Here is a 23,720-nt window from a genome sequence, read left to right as displayed (position 1 = left end):
GAAGAAAAGCCTGGCGATTGACAGTGCTGTGGAGCAGAGCTCTGCTCTGACTCTCAATGAGGTTCCGTGAGCCAGAGTCAACTGGATGGCAGTTGGTGCTGGCGTTCAGGAATGGCAGAGAAACAGCTCAGCATCATCTGTCTCTCTGGAACCCTTTCCGCTTCTTTCTACATGTCTGTTCCCCTCTGTCCTCGGCAGATCTTTCATTGCTTCTGTATCAGCATGCACGAAACTGAAGGTGGCAGCTGCAGGCAGGCTTTTTCATGCTTTCAGTTCAAATCCCAACAGCTAACCAGCCTCTGTGCCTTGGCTCACCATCTCTCAGGAGGGACTCTGGGGCTCCCAGCCTCCTAAATCTGTTCTTCTGGTCAGGTGTACCATCCCAGATGAGAGATAGCACAGGGGGCAAGGATGTGTGTTACAAACAGAAACCTCGAACATGAGCGCAGAAAGAAAGCAGATTCTCTTAGAAAAGTAAGGTTTCACAGTGGTGTTTAGCACATAACAATAACAGCATGCCCAGAAGGGCAATTCTGTAGGTCTGCAGAGACTTCTCAGAAAAAACCCTCCCAGGACAATGAGGAGACCCTACCTGAAAGTCCCACCACCTGCCTGCCCTCCCCAGGCCCAGCCAGGGCACTGCCTGCTGCTATGAGCCCGAGGATGCCCACAGGGTTGACCTCAGCCCATCTGGGGTGGAGAGAGAGGCCTCTCCAAGCCCTGCCAGCCCAGCCTTGGCCTCCATTCCTTTGCAGGTGCGCATCTGGGAGATCCCTGAGGGCGGGCTGAAGCGGAACATGACGGAGGCGCTCCTGCAGCTTCATGGACACAGCCGGCGTGTGGGGCTGGTCGAATGGCACCCCACCACCAACAACATCCTCTTCAGCGCCGGTTACGACTACAAGGTGCGCAGGCAGCCCAGGGGGACAGCAGAGCTAGAGCCACTCAGTGCACAGTTCTTCATGTATTCATCTGTTCACTACTCAGAACCAGGCAGGCCCTGTGCACCCTATCATTCCTGGGGTGCAGCATTCCAGCCTCCTGCACAGAGACTGGAGGCACCTTGACTGCCTTCTCTGGCTGCTGGTGGACTTGAGAAATGTCACTCTCAATGCCCACAACCCCTTCCTGGCTACTTCTGAATCCTAAATTGGTCACTGTCCTCCTGATGGGAAAGAGATGATGGGAGGTTAGAGAGGTGGAGAAATAGAACCCCCACCCCAGGCCTTCTTGTTTGTTTTAGAAAGGGAGTCCAGCTGGGGCCGTGATGTGCCCACACTCAATGGTGGATGTGTGGCGCAGGGGTGGGTCAGCCTTTCCGTGTGGAAGTCACCGGCCCTGTCCTACATCCCAGCACAGCCCAGGCCCAGCAGGGAGGGATGGTGACCCCAGGGCTGCTGGGTGCAGACACTGTGCTGACCACAGCACAGGGCTGACCCAGGCCCCTGCTGTCCACCCTCTCAGGTCCTCATCTGGAACCTGGACGTGGGCGAGCCGGTGAAGATGATCGATTGTCACACAGACGTGATCCTCTGCATGTCCTTCAACACGGACGGCAGCCTGCTCACCACCACGTGCAAGGACAAGAAGCTGCGTGTGATCGAGCCCCGCTCCGGCCGAGTTCTGCAGGTGGAGCCCACAGTTTTTTAGGACGGTTGGGAGTTTGGGGAAACTCAGCTGAGAGCTGGAACTCAGTTCTCAGCCAGCCCCCACCTCCTAAGTACTTGCATTCATTTTCTGGGGCCACTGTAACAAATGGACCACAAAGTAGGTGGCTTAGAGTGCTGGTGGTACAGGAGTTAAGAGCTTGGCTGCTCACTGAAAAGCCAGCAGTTCAAATCCACCAGCCACTCTGCAGGAGAAAGATGAGACCACCTGTAAAGATTGTCACCCTTGGAAACCCTCGCAGGCAGTCCGCTCTGTCCTATAGATCTCTATGAGTCCAGTTTAACTCATTGGGTTGGGTTTGAGAGTTGGCGGTGGCTGAAAACAACAAAATTATATTCTCCAGAATATATCCAGAGGCTCCAGTCAGAAATCAAGGTGTCAGCAGAGCCACACTGCTCAGAAAGTTCTGGAGGGAAAACTCTGATGCCTTTTATAGCTTCTGGTGGTTATTCACTTCCTTGGCTTGTGTTATTACTGTTCATTGACATTGAGCCAGAACTGACCCATAGCTGATGCTCCAGCAGGTTTTCAGAGGCTGTAAATCAGAAAGTGCAGCTGGTGGACTCAAACTACTTACCTTTGGGTTGACAGCACAACTCCTCAGCCACTAGGCCACCAGTGCTCCCCTCATTGGCTCGTAGCTGCATCGAGTTAGTCTCTGCCTCTGTGTTCATGTCACCTTCTCTGAGTGTCTGTGGCCTCTTTTTTGCCCCTCTGCAGAAGGACACATGTGAAGGTTAAAGATACTTGATTTTTTGAAAGTGGATTGTCAGTATGATAATCCAAGGTAAACACCTCATTTTGAGATCTTTTAGCAACATCTGCAGAGACCTCTTTTCTCAAATAAGGAAGCATTCCCAGATCCAAGGATTGGGATGTGAAAGTGCCCATTTAGGGACCCACTAGTCTGTCCACTACCCACATGTCTGGGTCAGCCCTGCTCTCTCTGTCCCTGCCAGGAAGCGAACTGCAAGAACCACAGGGTCAACAGGGTGGTGTTCCTGGGAAACATGAAGCGGCTTCTGACGACTGGCGTTTCCAGGTGGAATACGAGGCAGATCGCCCTCTGGGACCAGGTCAGCCATGGGCGGAGTGATCCCCATAGGAAGGAAGCAAATGACCAAGACGTGAGCTTGTAGGAACAAGAGTGGGATGGAGCATGGGCTGGGGTAGATGAGGCCTCCATCATATTGGGCACTTGGGTTCAAGTGTAGGTGAGATGAGATCTTGGGAAGGAGAAGAGCTACAATGACGCTACAGCAATAGACCAAAGGGGGTTGCTTCTTATGAGCCACAGCCCTGAGCATCCTTGCGTGGCGAGCAGAGAGCCAGGAGCCACCCTGGCTAGGCTTGGAGGTAGCCACAGACACATCCTGACAAAGGCGTCCATCTCCACAAGCGTGTGATCATGGGCTAAACTTCTGTTCTCAGATGGAATATGAGGCCCACTGGGCTTAAGAGACTGCAGGAAATTCTTACGAAGGTTTCCCCAAACCCACCCAACATCCAGATCAGCATTTTAACTCTAGGAGTTGCACAGAACTTGGCTCACCAGACCCAGACCCCAACTATATGTGTGTGTCCCAGGCTAAAGGCAAAACTGTGACCTCCAAGTAGGTTTACTTCAACTCCCTACAGGACTGTGGTGACCAGGGTCCTGTCTTCCACCAACCACCTCTCTCAGGGGAGAGGTGCCAGCCAGTAGACAGGTGTTTGGCTACCAGTGTGGCGAGAGGGCCCTCAGGTCCCTATGTCCCCCTCAGTTAAACAAGGGAAGTAGGCAAGAGGTACTTGTCAAGGTCATTGAGGCTATGAACTCATGTTGTGTTCTGGTAAGAGTAGCAGAAAGCACAGCAGAATGGAATCAAGGAGAGAGGGTCCAAGAGAGAGCCCTGGGGCTGCCTGCAGGACTTTGGTTAAAGGACGCTCCATCGGTCTCCCAGAAGTCGCTTCTTCTGAAGGGGAGGAGCCTGGGCCAGCACATAAGCTCCTAGCACACCACCAGCTGGGCCTCTGTGGAGGTCAGCCTGGGCCACAGAAGAGCTTCCTGACAATTTTTAGCTGTGTCTGAGAGGTGGGACACAGACAAAGCTGAGCCCCTGAGAGATCAGGGACTGAACAGTGGATGAGAGGAGGGTGCTGAGAACAAGTTCTGGGCCTTCCATTTTCAGAGTTCTCTCTCCTACCCTGGACTGCTTTTGCCAATAGGGAATTCAGTCTTGTGCTTACCCATCCTAAGTGTGTCTCAAAAGGTGGTGACTTCCTTCTGGAGGCTTTGCTTGGGGAAATGAAGTGCCTTCCTGCCTGTCTGATACCCCCTCCCCATTGCTGCCTGCAGGAGGACTTGTCCATGCCCCTGATCGAGGAGGAGATTGATGGGCTCTCTGGCCTCCTATTCCCCTTCTATGACGCAGACACGCACATGCTCTACTTGGCTGGCAAGGTAGTGGGGAGAAGGGCCTTGGGGCAGCCTGTGGGAGTGCAGTCCCCTGCCCTGGTGTGCCCCTGCCCCTACCCCCACCTCACCCCACCCCACCCCAAGAAGAACCAGCCTGACCTCACCTCACGCTGTCTTCCCTTGACCCAGTCTCCAGTCTTAACCTACCCTCAAGTCCTGGATTCACTCTCACTGAGGTGTCACTGAGAATTCCAGAAAACATGAGTTGTTTTTATATTCTAGTAAAGCTATGAAGCTTAGAGTTGAAAAGACAGTGACTTAATAGGAATTAGAGGCATCTGCCAGGTGATCTTTAGTGACATGGCCTTGTCAGAAAGCTGTCCACCACCCCCCCCACACACACACACCTGACGCTACTCCCCACCCTCATGGTGACACCCCCGTGGCAGGTTCACCAAGTCTAAAGACCGAATCTCCAGGCCTTTTGACCAGAGCTGAGGCACAGTGAGGGCCTGCTTAGTCCTCTCCCCGCCACGTTCCTCACCCCACTTTTCCCTTGCCCCCAGGGGGATGGAAACATCCGGTACTATGAGATCAGCACGGAGAAGCCCTACCTGAGTTACCTCATGGAGTTCCGCTCCCCAGCACCACAGAAGGGCCTAGGTAAGAGGGGTCCAGAGGCTGCTGACCCCTTTCACTGACCACCCAAGGAGACAATATGGGGACCCTGTCACTCCCCATGGGAAGCTGTGCCACTCCTTAGCTGAGTCACTTTAGACAGATGGCTTCATCCTGCTCATTGGTAAAATGAGGGGACCAGATCTGTCCTGCCTGAACCCCTCACAAGGTTTAGTGAGACTCAGACAAGTAAAGCACTTTGGGAACTAGGTGGTTGGTCCACATCCATTATTCTCAAAGTGAGAAATTTAAGCCCAGAGAGAAGTAAACTGCGTAGGGACACAGAGCAAACTATAGAGTCAAAGTTGGGACGAGAACCCAGATCTGGACATTTCATCCAGCATTCTTCCCAGTACACCAGGCTACGGGCCTGATCCATGGACCCAAGGGCCTGGACTGGAAGGGATTATCCGCTGGTCCTCCAGGACTCCCTTCCTTACTCCCACCCACCCATCCTCTAACATTCAACTCTCTGCTAAGAATTGGGGCTTCCTCATCCTCTGAAGAGTAACATGGTGAGGGAGGCAGTGGGTGTGAACGTTCTGTGTGAGCTTGTGGGCAGAGTGCAAGCCACGTGGTGGTACCATGGTTAACAGCCTAGGCTCTGGAACCAGGCTGCCAGGGGTTCAGTCCCAGCTCCACCACTTAACAGCCTTGGACAAGTTGCCAAGAATACTATTCCCTTCACAGGATTATAAGAATTCAATTAGTTGCTGTTTGTAAAGTGCTTAGAAAACTCCCTGGGACATAGTGTTGATTACAATCAGTCAGTTCTCCAGTAAAAACCTAGAAATGTTGGTGTTTTCAGCAGGAGGGGTATTTCCAAGACAAAGTCACAGTTTCTGTTGGTGGATGTGATCTCTGGAATGGAGGCCTGTTCCCTGCAGGTGTAAATGTCAGGAAACCCTGTCCCTGGATCGTGGCTCCTCCCCCTGCCCCCTCTCTAGTTAAGGAGACTCTGTTGCCATCTAGTTGTTTCCAAATATGAGGCAGATGACTGCCCATTGGGTCGCCACTTTGGTGATCCTTATAGAATCAGTCTGCGACAGCCTTCTCCCAGACAGTGGCTGGTAGGTTTAAACCACTGACTTTTGCAGCCAAGGGCTTTAACCCACTGCCCCACCAGAGTTAACAAACAAGAAAACCATCTCTATGGAGTTGCTTCCGACCCACGGCCACATGTGAGTCAGAGTAGAGCTTGCTCCATAGACTTTACAGGAGCTAAATGTTTTGGAAGTAGCTTTTCAGACTTTTCTTCTAGGTCACCTCTGTAGACTCCAAATACCAACCTTTTGGTTAACAGCTAGTGCTTGACTGTACCACCATATTGTGGTAGCTACTACTGTTGTGGTTTTTTAATTTTTTTAATAAAATTTTTTTATTGTGATTTTTAAAAAAATTTTATTATATTTTGTGTGTGTACCGTCAAATCGGATCTGATTGGTATAGGAGGAGATTGCCCCCCCTTCTCCAGCAGAGCATCTGGTGAATTCGAACCACCAGATTCGTACCTCTGGGATTGCAGTGCAGCTTCTTGCTACTAGGCCACCAGAGCTCCCTTTTAATTGTGATTTTTTTTTTATTAATTTAAAACATTTACCGAGGTTTTGGATTTCCATTCATTCATTGCCACACTTTTCTCCCTGCCCACCCCTCCCCACCAGTTCCCTCCCCTCTGGGGGAGGGGGTGGAATTCCTTCATTAGTATACAATTCCCCCATCCCTTCCCCCCATTGTGATTTTAATGAATGTTTACATAGAAGTTAGATTTTCATTCACTCATTGTTACACATTTTACCTCCTCTCCCTCCCTTCCCCCTCCCTAGTTCACTTTTTTTTTTAATATTCATATATTGCTGTACAGTTACCTCCCTTCCCCCACCCCAGTCTTCTTTGCAAGTATCTCTTATTCTGGGCTGCTGTTGTGCATATAATCCTTTATCATATACTCCTTTTAAATAGTTCTTTCTTTTATCTGTTCCAGTGCAGTGGTAATTATCTGTCCACTCCTATCCTATTCTCCTCCCAATTTCCCCCCACCATGTCAGAGCTGCTTTATAACAGTGGTGCTATGCAGTATTTGTCCTTTTTGTAACTGAAATATTTTAATGAGCACTTTCTTTGTGCCAAGTGCTTTATATCTCACCAAACCCTCCCACTCCCCAACAATTCTGTTATACAAGGAGAAACTGAGGTTCAGAGAAGGGAAATTATTAGTGCCAGGTCAGTCACTAGAAAGTGAAAGAGCCTGTAATAACAACATATTTGACTCCAAACTATTTCCTATAGAACTAGGAACTGAACATTAATTCATGGGTTACTCCTTTGAGTAAAAGTTCATATGGGCTCAGAAAGTCACAGCTCATGATCAAATCAGAATAGGACTTACAGGTGCTACCTTTATGAAAAGAAGTCAGCCCTTTTGCAGCCACACTGTCACCTACCCATCTGGCTATTTCTGGAACATTCTGTAGCAGTGGCATCTTTCATACCTCAGCCTATCAGCGAGTGTACAGGCATCTTCATTCCTATCCGCAGATGAGGTGACTGAAGCCCAAAGTGGTAACATTAAGTGGTAACCATAACATTGGTGGGAGGTAGTTCCACAATTCAAAAGCAGAGCTGGGTCCAGCTCCACACCTCTTCCTAAAGCCTCTGGAAAGCCAAAGGCCCAAGTAGCAGTTCTGTCCTTGCCTGAAAGGACAGGAAGAGTTTCAGGGTACCTCCACTGCGAATACCCAAGCTCTCAAAGACTCAGGTAAAACCCAAGAGAAAGGGCTTGAATACTGATGAGCTGAGGTGGGAACCACTAATGTCTTCAGATCCTGCCACTAAAACCTTACAACAATGTTTTCTTTCCTACTAGCTAACACTGATTATCCTGCGTGGTTCATAATTCTGTCTGAGCTCCGAATCACACAGTGTCAGATGCCTCTACAGGGCTTCTGTTCCCACTTCAGTGGGTGGCCCTGCTCTTTGGAGCTTGGATCTTACTTGGCAACTCTGTGGATAGATTTTCCTCGATGGGGATGTCAAGGCTGGAAAGGGCTCAAGAGCTCATCTCAGTGTCCAGCACCAGAAAGGATACCTACAGACGTACCTGCGGTTCTGGTGACCATTCTACCATTCTGTGGCCCTCCCACTTTCCTAGCTCTCTGTCATCCCCACCCTCCATCCCACTCCTTCATCAAATAACAAAAAGAAGCAGTTTGGACTTTGGAGCCAAATCTGGGTTCACATTTAGGCTTAGCTGGATGTTTAACCTCCCCAGTCTCAAGTTTTCTCATTTGCAAAATGGGGACAATAAAACCTACCCAATAAAAGCTGTTGCAGACAATTAAGACTCTATGTCCAGAGCACCCAGCAAAGCACTTGATTCTCTTATTCCTTCATTTAGCTGTTCAACAAATACTAGGAACCAACCAAGTACTGTGCTCTATTTGGGGCCCGGGACTATGGTGGTAAATAAAACAGAGCTCACCCTCACTCTTAAGGAGCTGACAGGACAGACAGATAGCAAGCAATAAATAAGCCAGATAACAGATGACAGCAAGTTCTAGACAGAATCAAGTGAGTTGAAGTGACAGAGAGTGACTTTATATCAGGTGGTCAAGAAGACCTTGCTGTGGCGATAGAAGAGTCCCAGCCAGAAAGAGACCCAGAAGCAGGATTCAAACTCAGGTCTGTGCGACTCTAAAACTTATATTCTTGACACTACACTATGTTGCATCCTCATATCAGGTGTTCACCAGAAACATTATAGCTGTGCATATGTGGTCATGTGAACACACAGTGTTGATTACACACGTACAGAGAGTATTGATCCTGGAAAGACATACGATAAGCAGAAGTCTTAGACTGTATTGAAACCTTTTGGGTTCTCAGGAAATAGTCTTCTTTGCTTCTGTCTGCTATTGTTGGGTGTTATGGAGTCAGAACTGACTCATAGCTGACCCTCCAGAGGCTTTTCAGAGGTCGTAAACCACGTAAGAGGAGATTGCCCCTCTGTCTCCTGTGGAGATGCTGCTGAATGTGAACCTCATACCTTTGGGTTGGCAGCACAACACCTTACTCAGCAGACCACCAGAACATCCATGTTTTTCTCTGAGGACGCTATACACCAAGATTGAGGAAAGCTAGTCCATTTTGGGTGGCAGGTTTTGTGACCTTGACCCCACCTTACCCTGCAATCTTGAGCAAGGCCCTTCCTTCTCCTCTAACCTTCAGGAGTCTCAGCTATAAAAGGAATGGCTAGCCACCAATCTTTCCACAGTCCCTTCCAGTTCTAACAAATTTCATTTAAAGCACACACCTTGGGGGAGACTGGTACATGCTTTAGGGTGCTAATTTGAAAAGTAACCACCCAGAGGTAAAGCCTGGTTCTAGAAGCCCCAGCCCTCCCACTGTCATCCACCTGGGGCACCCTTGACTGAGGACCTGAGGGAGGGACTGTCCTGGAGGGGAGCCCCAGGACCCCATAGGAGCCATGTGTCCCTCCACAGGGGTCATGCCCAAGCACGGGTTGGACGTGTCGGCCTGTGAGGTGTTCCGTTTCTACAAGCTGGTGACTCTGAAGGGCCTGATTGAGCCCATCTCCATGATCGTACCCCGGAGGGTGAGTGCAGATGGGCTGGCCTCCCAGGACCCCCTGCATTGAACCAGCTTACTAGTCATTCACTGCTGGCCTGCAGGAACCAAGGAAGAAGGGGATCCTCTGGACTGGGATCTTTGGGTCCAATTTGAGTGGGGATGGAATTCTTCTAAGATGGGCAGTTTGGCTTCCTGGTGAATACTGGGTGGGAATTGAAAGCAAAGACCCCTGTGAGGGCAAAGGTAGCAGACAGGAAATAAGGGGTCATTGTTGGAGGTCAATGAGGAGAGTTTGATGGCAAAACAGGGTTTTTCTCCCATTTGTCTCTTCTTCTGCTCTCTCTACCTCAGTCGGATTCCTACCAGGAAGACATTTACCCCATGACGCCAGGAACGGAGCCGGCTCTCACCCCCGATGAATGGCTGGGAGGCATCAACAGAGGTACCACAAGGGGTCGACGTCTCACACTGGGGACATCACATAGGCCCTTCCTGGATCAAGGTCTCCAGTTTGCCACCGAAACAGTCCTGTCCTATAAATAGTCCAGCACTAAGATCACTTAGGCAGGCCTCTCATTTCTTCACAAAGTTTCCCTGTCTCTAAAGACAGGGCTTACACTAGATGACGTCGAGTTTCCTCAGCCTTCTAGTCCTAGGATTCAAGGCTTCTGTATGTCTGTGTGACTTGGAGGTCAGTGCAGTCTACCATCTTTTCCTCCCTTCCCCACCCTCAGACTCCCTTCTCTCATCCTGCACCCCTAGATCCTAATAACTTTTCCCCAAATTAACATAGATTAAAAATAATTGCATGATGGACGCAAAAACACAGCCTGCCATGAAATAACTAGAAATCAGAGAATTAAATTAATCCCAGGCTTCATTGTTCACCTTCACCATCCGTATGATCTCAGCCACACCACTTGGCCTCACTGACCCTCCATCTCCTTATTCTTAAGGTGGAAATTCTTGATATTTACTTCATAGGGTTGTACAGATTAAATCAGATATTCCAAGTAAATAAAGGACTTAGTATCATGCCTGATACATGATAATGATACTACTGAATATGTTTGCTGTCGCTGTTTATCATTATTGTTGTTTTTTTTAATTTATTTTTCTATTAGTTTATTTACAAAATTTAAATACAAAGTTGAACAAATTCTTTCCATTTCCCTCATCCCCAACCCATCAAACTGTACAACCCTCCTTCCCCCTGCACGTCCACATCCCTCTGCTTCCGTTACTGTTATTATCATCATCGTTCTCAATATGGATGCACAGCCAGGTGTGACTTCAAAGGTCAATCAGACCAGTGTCTCTCAACTTAGGATAGTGGGCAGAACTGAGAAGTGCGCCTTCTTCAGATGCTCAGTAGATTAACTAAGATATTATTTGACAAAGTCTGTATTGTATACTTTGCTTTTGAAGGGAAAATCTGTGGTTTGGAGGGTGGGAGAATCTATCGTTTGGGGATATAAACGAGATAAAAGCATGGAATGAGAAATGAGGAGGTGATGAATCCAAATTATTGTGATTCCATGTTCGTTCAGAATGTCAAGGAGCAGCCCTACCCCCCTGGTTCCTGGTGCCCTGGGTCGTGGACAGTAGATTACATAGCTCTGCTCCAATCCAGCATCATCAGACACTCAGATCTTTTTTTTTTTAAACTGATCCTGTGGCTTTGGTGGTGGGGAAATTTGGGAAGATTGTGTATAAGGAGAACACCAGACGCCCATTCTTTGGAGTTTCCTCACCTGCCTCCCTCCAGCTTCCGATCCCTGCTGAAGACAGAAGCAGCCCGCCTTTTCCATCCCAGCAGCTGAATGACAAAAGAGTTCGAGGGCCCGAGAATCTGATACTTTATAAATTGAGCCTATTCTGTTAAGACTTCTACCCTTCCTTCTACTCCCCCAACCCTGAGATTGAGTAAACAAGGAAGAAAAGGTGATAACTGAAAACAGTGAATGCCTGGACATAAAAACTGACAGACTCGGTGGTGTCTCACCAGGAGGAACAGGCAACCAAGTTGGTGGTCTCTGAAGTGTTTATGTACAACCTTCAGGATCCCTGTCATCTGCCTCACATCTTTGCTCTCCTGAATCCTCAGATTAACATATGGGAGTCAGACAAGCAGGAAATTTGCTTGACCTCAGTATTGCCCAGTGGGCATCATGAGAACAAGCAAAGAGATGCCACAGGTGCATTTTTTCACACAGGAAAAAGTTGCACATGTTTCCACTGCCAGGCCTTTCCCAGGCCCAGCCCAGCTCAAACTACTTCCTGTTGTCATAGCAATCCACATGCCATAATTATTGTTGCCAGAAGGGTGGGAGGAGCAAGCCTTTGTTCACAGGTGTTGATCTCATCTCAGCCAATGTCTTACCTTCTTTGCGTGGCTTCATGACATCCATGACACCCTTTCACCATCTTGCTACTAAAGAGCCCATTTCCCAATATCCAAACACCAGGAGTCCCAACTCGGTCTGGCCATAACCCTCCATAGAGTAGGCTCAGACCACAGCCTCTGTCTTCAACCCAGCTCATCCCATGGCCCATCACACGTCGTCCTCTTTAAACTCTTCCTATTTAAATTTTCCCACACTCTCTATGGACGATTAAGCATAATGTAAACAAAAGACATTATCACTTGACTAGTTCATCAAACTGTCAGTGAGAACATCTGTCTTTTTTTTTTCTTCTTAGATCCAGTGCTGATGTCTTTGAAAGAAGGCTATAAGAAGTCCTCCAGAATGGTATTTAAGGCCCCCATCAAAGAAAAGAAGAGTGTGGTAGTCAACGGAATAGATTTATTAGAAAATGTCCCGCCTAGGACAGAAAATGAGGTAAGGAATATAAGTTATTGTCTCCACAGGCCCTGGAAGAGCAAGACCTTTACATTTCAATTACAAGCTTCAGGCCTACTCCATTTAGAGGAATTTTTCTTTTTGTTACAAATACCTTAAGTCATCTTGCTATTGGCTTCCGTTGCCCCAGACCCTAATAAACAGAGGCTGAGGATAGCAGGGGGATAGTGGAGCCCCCTCCACCTCAAATTCACTCATTCACAGCATCACCTCTCTCCCCAGGAGTCCATTTGAGAAGCCTGCTGTCCTGTGGTATTATGGGAGTTATAAATCTTCAGCTAGTGAAGGATAATGCCTAGCCTTACACCTCAGCCCTGCTGACCTCTGTGGTGTTTTGGCAGTGACGAAGCTTGGCAATGAGGTCTGGCAATTTCCGGTCATCAGTCAAGTGTTTATGAAAGTGCTCTTTGCATCATTTGGAATGAGAATAGCTTGTTCGGGGACAGAGAAAGCTGGACCTTCTCCATTCCCCCTGGAGTTTCTCCTTCCAACCTATGCCACTGTCCCCAGAGCAAATATGTTCACTTCAGCCCAGCTGGACTCACAGAATGTTGACCGTATGGCCAGATACTAGATGCAGCTGAAATTGAGATGGTTGTAGGGACCTACCTGTGTTTGATTTTGCCATTTCCTGTCTGTAACCAAACAAATTTCCTTGCCTTTTTTCTCGTAGTAAAATGAAGATATGAAATACTAGGAATATTAAAGAGATAACATAAGTCTATCTTTCTCCTTTACTTTAAGTGCTCAAAGAGGTCCACTATCTCTTGCTGCATAACAAGTTACCCTAAAACATAATGACTTAAACCCACAAATATTTATCTGTGCTCAGGGCTCTCATTCCCAGTAAGCTGTCAGCCAGGGCTGCACTTTTATCTAAAGGCTCAGTTGAGGATGGATCACACTTAGTTACTGACAGGGTTCATTTCCTCCTCATGCTTTTTTTGGACTCAGACCTCCCTTAGGTCTTGGCTACGTGAACCTCCCCATAGGGAAGCTCACGGGATGGTGGCTGGTTTCCCAAGAGCTCATAAGTGAGAGAAAAAGTACCTAAAATGTAAGCCCTGGTCATTTCGTAATCTAATCTTGAAAAATAATATCCATCCTGTCCAGGAAGGGGCTTCACAAAGGTATGAGCACCATGAATTTGGGATCTCAAGAGTCTGCTTATCATATCAACTTATGATTGTTGTTGTTGTGTACCGTCGAGTCGGAACTGACCCATAGCTGACCCTCCAGCAGGTTTTTAGAGGCAGCTAATCACACAGGAGGAGATTGCCCATCCTTCTCCCGCATAGAGCTGGTGGCCCCAAACTGTGTGGCTTTGAGATTGCAGCTTATGATTATAATTTTTATTATTAATAATAAAAACAAGCCAATTACTACTCATTAGGGCTTCACAGTTTTCTTGGGCAAACTGATTAATGGCCATGAAATGTTTACATGCTGTTACAGAGGGATGTTAACATTTCTAGGACTGGATGAAATCATGTAATGAATGGGGTTTGCTTTAGAATCATTCCCAGGGGGTGATGCAGGACAAGTGGGTGGGAGTAGAGATGAAGAGAAGGTCAGGTACTTTCTTTTCAAGCTGATTGATGAAATACTTGGCGGTTCTTGGCAGGACTTCACACTGGCTCATTCCAGTTCCACCCCCCTAGTGAGAATTTGCATTTCCACCCCAAATACACTGACTTAGAATCTCTAGTTTAACAAGACCCTCAGGTGATTCTTATGTATAGCTGTGGATCTATGAGAATCACCTGCAACTCTTGTTCAACTGCAGATTCTAATCCAAAGTATTCTCAGCGAGGGCTCGGCCTGAAATGAATCTGTTCAAAGCTCTAATTCTTGTAGCTATTCTTTTTACATTTATAAATATTTTACATTATCTGTGCTTTTTTAAAAAAATAGCCAATCAGCATCTTCGTTTCAGTGACTCTGATTTCTTACTTTGTCCAGAAGTGTTCATACAATTATTTGACTATTTGATAGCATTTGCCATTATTTTAGGTGAATATTAAAAGGATTTTAGAGTTGTGGTAGTTAGCCTCTGACTCATGGAGACCTTGTGTGCCATGGAATGAAACACTGCCTGGTCCCATGGCTGGAGAGCCTTCCCTTGTCTGGAGAAGCAACACTAGCAGCCGGACTGTTATAGCAGATGTTCATAGTCATGATCCAAGTGTTGTCTTGAGTTTCAAACATATCCTTCCAGACTAAAGTCTGTCAAGTAGTCTGTTAAGTATATATTAAGTTTTGTGAGTGGAAAAAATCCAAAATGATGATAGAAGTGGTAGTTTAAATGCCATTATTGTTTGTTATTGTGCACCATCAAGTCAGAACTAACCCATAGCTAACCCTCCAGCGGGCTTTCAAAGGCAGTAAATCACACAGGAGGAGACTGCGCAGCTTTCTCCCACAAAGCAGCTGGTAGATTCAAACCTTGTACTTTTGTGTTGGCAGCCCAATTCCTTACCACTAAGCCACCAGAACTCCATCCCTGGACCTATCACGCACCACCCTCATGATCTCTGATACACTCAAGCCCTGTGTTACACTCACTGTGTCAGTCCATCTTGTCGAGGGTCTTCCTCTCTTTCTCTGAACCTTCACTTTTCCAAGCATGACTTCTTTTTCCAAGGACTAGACCCTCCTGGCTATATGCCCAAAGTATGTGACACACAATTTCAAAACATCCTTGCCTCTGAGAAGCACTCTAGTTGCACTTCCTCCGAGAAAAACTTTTTCTTTTGATAATCCATGGTTTATTTGGTTGTTGGTTTTAGGGTGATTGATTTTTTTTTTAAAGAACCAAACAAAGTATACAAAATGGAAACAAAACCCATAATTGATATTGTACATAGGACAAAGCTTGAAAAATGCTATGTTATATGTGTTTTTACATTAGTAAGGTAAAAGTACCCTTAAAAAGCACATAGGTTGCTAGAGTTACCCAAGTAAGCAATCACAAGGGGCTAAAATTGATTCTGGTATGGGATGTAAAGAGAGCAGAGTTCCCATCAACAAATGAATAGATAGAAAAACTGTGGCATATTCACACCGTTGAATATGACATAGCACTGAAAAACAAGGAGGAACTCATAAAATATTAACAACATGGGTGACCTTGGAGGACATTATGCCAAGTGAAATATCTCAGTCACATAAGGACAAATACTGCATAATGCCATTGTTATGAAACAAGAATGGCATGGGGGTTGGGAGGAAACTAAGAAAAGGGGATAATTAATGAACACTGCATTGCAACAGATGGAGTTCCTTTTTAAAAGGAATATCTGATTAGGCATTATTTATATGACAACAGTCCAGAATAAGAGGTACATAGCAAAGTGGACTGAGGGAGGGGTGGGGTGAGGCGGGAGGAAATTATGCAACAATGAATTAATTTTTTTTTAAATTGAAGTAGGGGTGAGGTAGGGAGGGAAATGTGCAATAATGAATGGAAAAAAATCCAACTTTTCTGTAAACTTTCATTAAAATCATTATTAAAAGAAACCCACTAAGATGTACCCTGATTAAAGCCATGATATTTTCAATTACTTGCTAAAATAAAAAAGAAAGAAAGTTGAATAGTCAAAGAGAATGATATTAGCTATAGATTTCATCTGTGTAGACAGAACCAGGAGCCTGAGGAAAATGTAAAAGGATCTCTGGTCAGACAAAACAAATGCCACCAACCCTCTTCACTTAAAACATATGCAGCTTCTTCCTTGAGAAGACCCTCATTCAGATCCTGCTAACTACGGATTTAACAATTGAATTCATCACAGTAAATTGAAAGCCATGAATTAGAAAGCAGGGCTGCAAAACATTACTGTATTGATCTAAGTATAGTGTGCTTATTACAGGGAGATGTTGATGATGATGATTTGATTGAAAGTTTACAGAGCAAATTGATATTCTATTCAGCCATTCATACCTAGTGCTGTAGGAAAGAATTATGGTTGCACAACTCTGTAAATTTACTAAAAATATTGAATAGTACACATTAATTAATTAATTTCAGGATATATTAATTTAATAAATTTTTTATACCAGTTTATCAGTTATCAGTTTATACCAGATTTAATTAAATTTAATTTAATTGTGCAATGATAATAGCTAACTATCTCACATCAAGAAGTTTGAGAACAAACATACCTGACTTTTAGGCACATTCCACTCAAGGGTTCAGAGTCCAGAGTAACCTGCTAACTTCCAGTACTCAGAGAGTCCTGATATAAGTCAGTATGTTCTACCAGCAGAATGAATGCATCCCCCATGTCTGTCAGTCTGTCAGAGTAGAACTGCTTTTTATTGCATTATCATGGATGATTTTTCAGAAGTAGATCTTCTGAAGCTTCCCTTGATAGATTCAAATCTCTTTGCTTTTGGTTAACAGCCAAGCGTTTGACCATCCAGGGTCTCCACCAAAGAAATGGAGAGGCTGGTTAATCTAAGGAGCCAGCAAAGGGAAAATCTTCATAGTTTTGCTTTGGCCATGGCCACCCCCAGTACATGAATCACTGCTCATTGCAAACTTTGGGGTTCCTAGGGTAGCCCTGGAGTCCCGCCATTGACACTCCTATGGATCATGGTTTGACTCTGACGCTCTGGGGTAACCATGAGTTGGAATGAACTTGATGACAAATAGTGGTGGTGATGATAATCCTGGGTCATCCAGAAAGAAAAGCTCGATTTCATCCATATCCTGGGCCTCCGGAAGAGGAAAGAATGCAAAATCACTTTAAGAACATTTCTTTTTTAAAAATTTTTATTATTTTTGTGTGTGTACCATCAAACCAGATCCGACTGGCACAGGAGGAGATTGTCCCACCTTCTCCAGCAGAGCATCTGGTGAATTCGAACTGCGCACCTTTGGGCTTGCAGTGCAGCTTCTTGCCACTAGGCCACCAGAGCTCCCTAGAACATTTCTGTCTAGGAGAGTAAAAACAATGTTAGATTTGGGCCGGGAGATATTTTAAAAATTAGCCTGTGTAGTATTACTCCTTGCTCTGAGACCTCAATGAGCAGGCAGTTTGCATGGGTTCGAGCTTGCTTTGTTCCTACCTCACACGGGAAGAGCATCCAGGACCAAACTCACAATGCCCACGAGTTGCTAGATAGCAGTGACCAAGAGTTGGGGTATTAGTCACCCCCAGATGTTGAAGCCCAGCATTGGGAGGCTGTCGAAGGAGAAGCAGCCATGAAATGGGAGGGTGTGGGGAGTGGGGCTGGTCTGGAGGCTCGCTCAGGAGGTCACCTTTTCATCTGCTCTCCCTCTGGTCCCTCTTCTCTTCCACCCCAGCTCCTCCGAATGTTCTTCCGGCAACAGGATGAGATTCGACGGTTGAAAGAGGAGCTGGCGCAGAAGGACATCCGCATTCGGCAGCTACAGCTGGAACTGAAAAACTTGCGGAACAGCCCCAAGAACCTTTAGTTTCCTGGTTGGGCTGTTTTTGAAGCCAATCTCTCCATCCTTTCTACTCGTCCCTTAACTTTCCTTATCCAAGTGACCCCAGAGACGGAACAGGACTGGAGCTGGGTGAGGGACCAGCCTGACAACCCTACCTACCACCTCAAGAACTGGAAGCCAACCTTTGACCTCTTGACCTCATGCTAATGAAAGTCCCCAGCCTCTCCTGGAAATCCCAGGCCAGCAACCTCTTTGCCTAACACCCAAGGAGCCTGGACTGCCCCTGTGCTGGGCAAAGGCCGTGGACTCGCTGAGAGGCTGCCTCTCTGAACCAGGGATCCCAGCTAGACTTAGGACTTGAACTTTACCCTGCAGAGAGGGCTGGCAGGACACTCCAGCTCTGCCCAGTGGAACCCACAGCACCACAAAGAGTGGGCTGTGTTTGCAGGCATCAGCTTAAACCTCCTTCCTCTCCCCTACTCCCGCCTTTCTCTCTACAACCCTGGAAGCCCAATTTGCCTGACCAGGGTTGGAAGCAGGCCAGCACCTATCTGTCTCTGGCCCCACTTCTCTTGTCTTCAGGGAATTCAGAGGATTGCTCACCAAGGCCATAATGACCCCTTCCTTTCCCATGATTTTCTTCAGCGCTCTCGTGCACTGTTTACCCTTTCTATGTGTAAGGCAGGCAGGGTAGGAGTTCATGTCCCCATTATACAGATGACAGAACTGAGGATTGAAATGGGGAAATTATTTATTAGGCCTTCCAGCAGGTCAGCAGTAGGCCAGGGACTGGGCCCTAGGTGTCCAGACCTGGGACCAGGACCCTGCCCCACTGTACCGATATGCCAATCCCATTGTGAGCTTCGCCACTGTCCATGTCTTGGTGGAGAGTGAAGACCAGAACCTAATTCTGCCATCTGCCCAGTATCAGTAGTGCCAATGTGTCACACCACCCACGTGAGGCCACTCACACTCAGCACGCCAAGGTCTTCCTGGCTGCTACCCTCTGCGCTCCCCCTCCTGCAAGCCAGGGCTGAGACAGGCAGAACTTGGCCCTGAGGATGGAGAGCAGGGTCTGATCTCTGGAGGGGATCCTCATGTATGTCTACACCATCCACTCAGCCACTCACAGCCTTACACACATAGAATGCCCACAGCCCCCTGCCTTGATAGAGCACTTTAAAGTTTACAGTTCTTTGACACATAGGATCTCACTTGAGCCTCTCATCTGCTCTAGAAGGTAGGGAGTGTTTGTGCCCCTATGTTACAGATGTGGAAACTGAGAGAAGTAGCCCAAAGTCACACAACTCTTTGAGATACATTTCATTTCATTTGGTCTTTGACACATATTTTTCTCCCCCCCCCCCCCCCCCCCCTTCTTTTTTTCCCCCCCCCCCCCCCCGCCCACTTAATTTCTCACTGCCCACATTAGAGTCCAAAACACTGTTCCTATCTGAAAAGTTGCGGTTTCGGGGTAGGATCTGGCCTGGGGATCTGAAATGGGTGTCTGCGCTTTTTCTCTCTTTAGCTAGGCTCTATAAGGCACATGGTATTATACACTCCTGCTTTTCCCATGGCCACCTGCCAGATACCCTGACCACGAAGACCCAAGCTGCCCTCCAGGTGGACTGGGCAGGGGAAAGCCTCCTCACCCCGTGGCTTTCCCCTTTGGGACCTTCCATGCTGCAGCCAGCTCAAGCAGGGTCTCCTCATCCGCCGCCCCAGCAGCTAGTCAGTGTCAGTCCTCATCTCCTCCCCATCCTTCTTCAGCTTTTCTTTGTTCTTCCCCATTGACCTTTGTGGTCTTCTGTGATTATTTATGCTGCCTCCAAGGAATAGAATTGAAATAAAATCTTTTCGACTTGTCAAACCTGGGCATGGCCATCTCATTTAAGTCTCCTGGTTCCTGCTCTCCGCCAGCGTGGGTATCTTGATGGTCTACTCCTCAGCCGCTGCTCCTGTGCCATCTGGATGACCGCCTACATCTGTCTCTACAGTGGTAAGGTTACACTTTCATCTCTCTGTCAGGGTTTCTCCCTTTAGTCTCTTGGCATTTGGGATCAGAGAATGCTTTGTTGCAGGGACAGTCTTAGGTGTTGTAAGGTGTTTAGCAGCATCTTTGGCCTCCTATTTCATACCTTTCATTCCCCTTCCCCAGGTTTTTATTACAATAATGTCTCCAGATACACCAAATGTCCCCTGGGAGGTCAAAGTCACTGCCAGTTGAGAACTGTTGCTCTAGTTATTCTGTGGGCATCTGCTCTATAATCCAGCCCTGTGCTGGAGTCCGGAGAAGACCATTGCTTTGCATTGGGACAGTCTGCAAATTTCTATCGTGTATACTTGCCTCTTTTTGTCCTCGCTGAATGTCTGGGTGGTCGTGGTGGTGGGTGGTGGGTGCCATTGAGTGGACTATAACTCATAGTGACTCTGTGAAAACAGATCTGAACCTTGTCCTGCCCTAAGCCATCCTCACCATCTCTGACACACCTGACCCCATTGTCACATCTATTACTATTCTCATTGTCAAAACAGACTGCCAGGCCCAGAGGGCTAAAGTGCAGCTGATGCAGTGGAGACAGAGAAGGATGTGGACCTTCTGAGAGGAGCTGCATGCTCCCATCAATGGGGGGCGGGGAGGCAAAAAGACCTGGGAGGAAGTGATAAAAGGCTGCTGGGGGAGGAACAGTGGGGAGGACACAGAGATCTGGAAGGGGTGCTCCATGTCCAGCTCTGTCCCTCACTGGCTGTGTGACCTTGAGTGATTCACTTCCTCTCTCTGGACTTCATTTTATGTGTCTATAAAATGAGGAGATGGGACTATTTCCAGGATTCTTTCTTGCTTTGACATCCTAAGTTTATCACAGCCAGCAGTTGGGAGGCTGGGATAAGTCTCTGTAGCATAGTGGACAAGACAAGACATATAGGAGGAGGCAGTGGAATATCTTCCTCCAGGATTTGGGTACAGAGAGATACTTCCTTCAGACATGAATTTGAACAGACTCTCCTTGAATTTCTTCTCTGGATCAACTCACAAACCCTAGGCTTGAAAAGAGCGCTAAGGCTATTGAGATTCTGGCTATCCCATGACCCTTCTCTTTGGGAAGATGGAGCTGTTTGCCTGACTGAGCTTTCTCCAGCCTGCGCCCAGAGGAGCAGGAGGATGGACAAGGAGACCAGTTACAGTTACAACCCCCTAAGGCCAACTGGACAGCCCTACAATCTATTACTTTTCCAGTGCAGTGCGGTAATTACATGGTCTTGTGACTCCTACCAAATGATTGGGTGGGACTATGCAAATATGGCTCACCAGAGAAATTGGACAGCAATTGGTAAAAATGCAAATAAGGTATATGGAACTCTTCAAAGGTTGGACTATGTGGAAACCTTGAAGGATGAGACTGCAAATAAGGCATATGGAACCCTAACAAGGAGATTGGTCAGTTTTGCCCTCCACTAGGCACAGAGAGAACGGAGCAGTGATGTGCAAGATGGTGAGAGATCAGTAGTAGGAAGGCAACAGGAACCAGGATATACCTGTAGTGCGGCTTGCTTCCCCACACAGTTAAGAGCTGTGACTTTACCTGAGAAGGTCTGGAGCAAGGTCAGAGGGTGACGAGGAGCTGTCCTGCATTGTTTCTGCTACTTCTGAGTTGTTCCTGACCCAGAGTTGTACACTGTCACTAATAAACTCTGTAACTGAATCTGGTCTGTGAGTTCTGTGTGGCCATTGCAACAATTGGTAGAACCGAGTGGAGGTTTAGAGAGTTGGGTAGAGGCTAGTGTCAGGATGGGTAAAGAGATTGGAGAAAGGCAGTATGTCTGACCTCTGTCTCATAGGAATTAGCCTTGAACTGCTAATCTTGATTCCTTTGACTTTACGAAGTTAGAAGAGTTCAGACATCCCACGAGACCATTGCTATAACCTAGGATAAATTGTGTAAGATCAGGATCAAATTTTCTTTTTCTCCCAAGCAGTCCATCTTCCCCAGCTATCTCTGTTGATCAATCCATCATTCCTCCATTGTTTGGTTATGACTTCAGTTCTTCATGCACAAGGATCTAACCCTTGCCTGACCTGGTACACTGATCTCATTGCCAGTTATGACCTAGACCACCACATGGCTTTAAGTTTTGATAAATGTTTTATTTTAGAATTATTCTAAGGATGTATGAGAACAAGGCCTTCCTAACTCATGGAATCCCTTCTCACTACTACACAACCCACCATTATCCGCTCTCTTCTCCAGATGAAAAAATGTTAAGCCCAACTCTAGACCCTTCTCTACAGAGAAGTCCTTCCTAGAAATCCACCACAATGCTTTGTTCTACCCTTTGACAACTAATTAGAGTTTCAACTTAATTTAACACACACTAAGAACTGGAAACCAGAGTCCCAAAGAGGAGAAAGAACTGGGTCTACTGTTCAGGGCTTCAGATCAGTGATCTTGCTATGGGTTCCTGTTACCTGACAGAATCCAAAGTCCCAGGAGAAGTCTGGGGTGTGTGTGTTACCTCTCAACAGAGCTCAGAGTGGAGTGGAAAGGGTCTGGTTTGGGATCTACTGACTCCTAGGTTCTCTTCAGCCAGCCTCCTGAGACATCAATATGGGCTCTGTCCTGGGGCTGGGCAAGCATCCTAGACTGCCAGTGGACCATGCAAAGCGTGGCTGCCACAGGCTTGTGGGAAATGACTTCATATTGAAAACACCACCACTACCAGGTGCACGTCCTCCAGCCTTCTTGCTTTGGAAGGGCAGGCAAGGGGTGGGGGGGGGGGATGAGAAGATGCCGCCCAGAGCTGAGCTGACGCTTACCTTGGCTGCAGGAAGCATTATTGGATTCCTCTCCTTCCTAAGTTGGCCAGCTCAGGGTCTGCAGGCCGTTGGTGCAGGGAGGGGAAGAGGCCCCCTCTGGGATGTTGGCAGGAGCTCCTTGTTCTCTGGGTACGTGTGTTTCCTATTTAGGAACAACCTGCAGCCTGTCTTTCCTTGGAATTTTAATTTGGACACAAACACAAATGGGTCAGCCTTACTTGGAGAGAAGAGCTGAGCATCTATAGCGTTTGGCTGAGAAGTTTCAGGAAACTCCTTCCCCAAACTCTCTCCCCTTTACCTGGCCTGTCACACTGCCTGGGATCCTCCTGACAGCACATGGTCCCTGCGGGTTAAGTGTTGCCCTTGCCAAAGCCCTCTTTAAATGCAAATGCTCCTGGAACTCAAATGCTAGTAGTATGACTGGGATACACAGATTGAGAGAAGGGAGAATAAAAAAAAAACAGTGGATTTAAGACAGGGGGTGGGGCGGTGGGGGGGAGAGGAATGGGAGTGGGACCCTGAGAACAGAGATTCTATATTTCAAGGTCACAGTAATTGTAGCAAGAATCAAAGACCAGGGAAAGCTTTCCAGAACCTTCAATCCAGCCAGCAGGTGGCAGATTCTGGTCTTCTTATCAAGTGATTTTTGTTGTTGTTGTTGTTCCTGAGCTGGATCCTTTCTGCTACCTCCCACCCATTCGAGAATTAATAACCCCACCACAGTTGATCCAGGACCTCACAGTAAGACAGACCCGCAGAAGAGCCAGGATCTGACACATTTCAAGTACAGGAGGAGGTTCAATTGACTGTTAACCAAAAAGTTGGAGATTTGATCCTCCCCAGAGGGACCTTGGAGAACAGGTCTGGTTTTTGGCTTCTGAAAGGTCACAGCCTTGAACAGCCTGTGATGCAATTCCACTCTGCATGCGTGAGGCCACCAGGAATCGAAGTCTGCTTAATGGGAACAACGACAGTCGTTCTAAAAAGGCAGTGGTAGAATTTTCACCTTCCATGCCAACTCCATTGCATACAATTCTTAGCCAAGCAACTAATGCACAACAACTGCCCCCGTCAGTGCAGGTTTGTGTGTTGTTGTGAACTGTCAACAACTTCGTCTTACTTGGATTCACAGTCAACACCCTTGGTATTAGCCATCAGGAGATCAGGAGACATATTGCAATGGGAAAGTCTGTAGTCAGGGACCTCTCCAAAATACTGAAGAGCAACAATGTCAGTTTGAGGGCTAAGGTGTGCCTGATTCAGGCCATGGGTTCTTCAACCCCTTCC

General features: G+C 47.1%; 1 protein-coding gene across 1 annotated transcript in view; it reads left to right on the top strand.

The window, feature by feature from the left end:
• Nucleotides 1–17,777, top strand: part of CORO2B (coronin, actin binding protein, 2B) — a 97,537-nt gene extending 79,760 nt beyond the window's left edge. The window contains exons 3-11 of the mRNA XM_006888357.1: nucleotides 756–905; nucleotides 1,465–1,629; nucleotides 2,628–2,744; nucleotides 4,007–4,111; nucleotides 4,633–4,729; nucleotides 9,247–9,359; nucleotides 9,686–9,776; nucleotides 12,038–12,177; nucleotides 17,510–17,777. Coding sequence (XP_006888419.1) covers nucleotides 756–905; nucleotides 1,465–1,629; nucleotides 2,628–2,744; nucleotides 4,007–4,111; nucleotides 4,633–4,729; nucleotides 9,247–9,359; nucleotides 9,686–9,776; nucleotides 12,038–12,177; nucleotides 17,510–17,641 — 1,110 coding nt within the window. The 3' untranslated portion in view covers nucleotides 17,642–17,777. The remainder of the gene's footprint in view (nucleotides 1–755; nucleotides 906–1,464; nucleotides 1,630–2,627; nucleotides 2,745–4,006; nucleotides 4,112–4,632; nucleotides 4,730–9,246; nucleotides 9,360–9,685; nucleotides 9,777–12,037; nucleotides 12,178–17,509) is intronic.
• The last annotated feature ends 5,943 nt before the right edge of the window (nucleotides 17,778–23,720 follow it).

The sequence above is a fragment of the Elephantulus edwardii genome, unplaced genomic scaffold (assembly GCF_000299155.1).
Source record: "Elephantulus edwardii isolate Elephantulus edwardi_28Jun2011 unplaced genomic scaffold, EleEdw1.0 scaffold00066, whole genome shotgun sequence".
Classification (NCBI taxonomy): Eukaryota; Metazoa; Chordata; class Mammalia; order Macroscelidea; family Macroscelididae; genus Elephantulus; species Elephantulus edwardii.
Note: the sequence above shows the minus strand (reverse complement) of the source record. Positions and strands in the feature narration are given on the sequence as shown.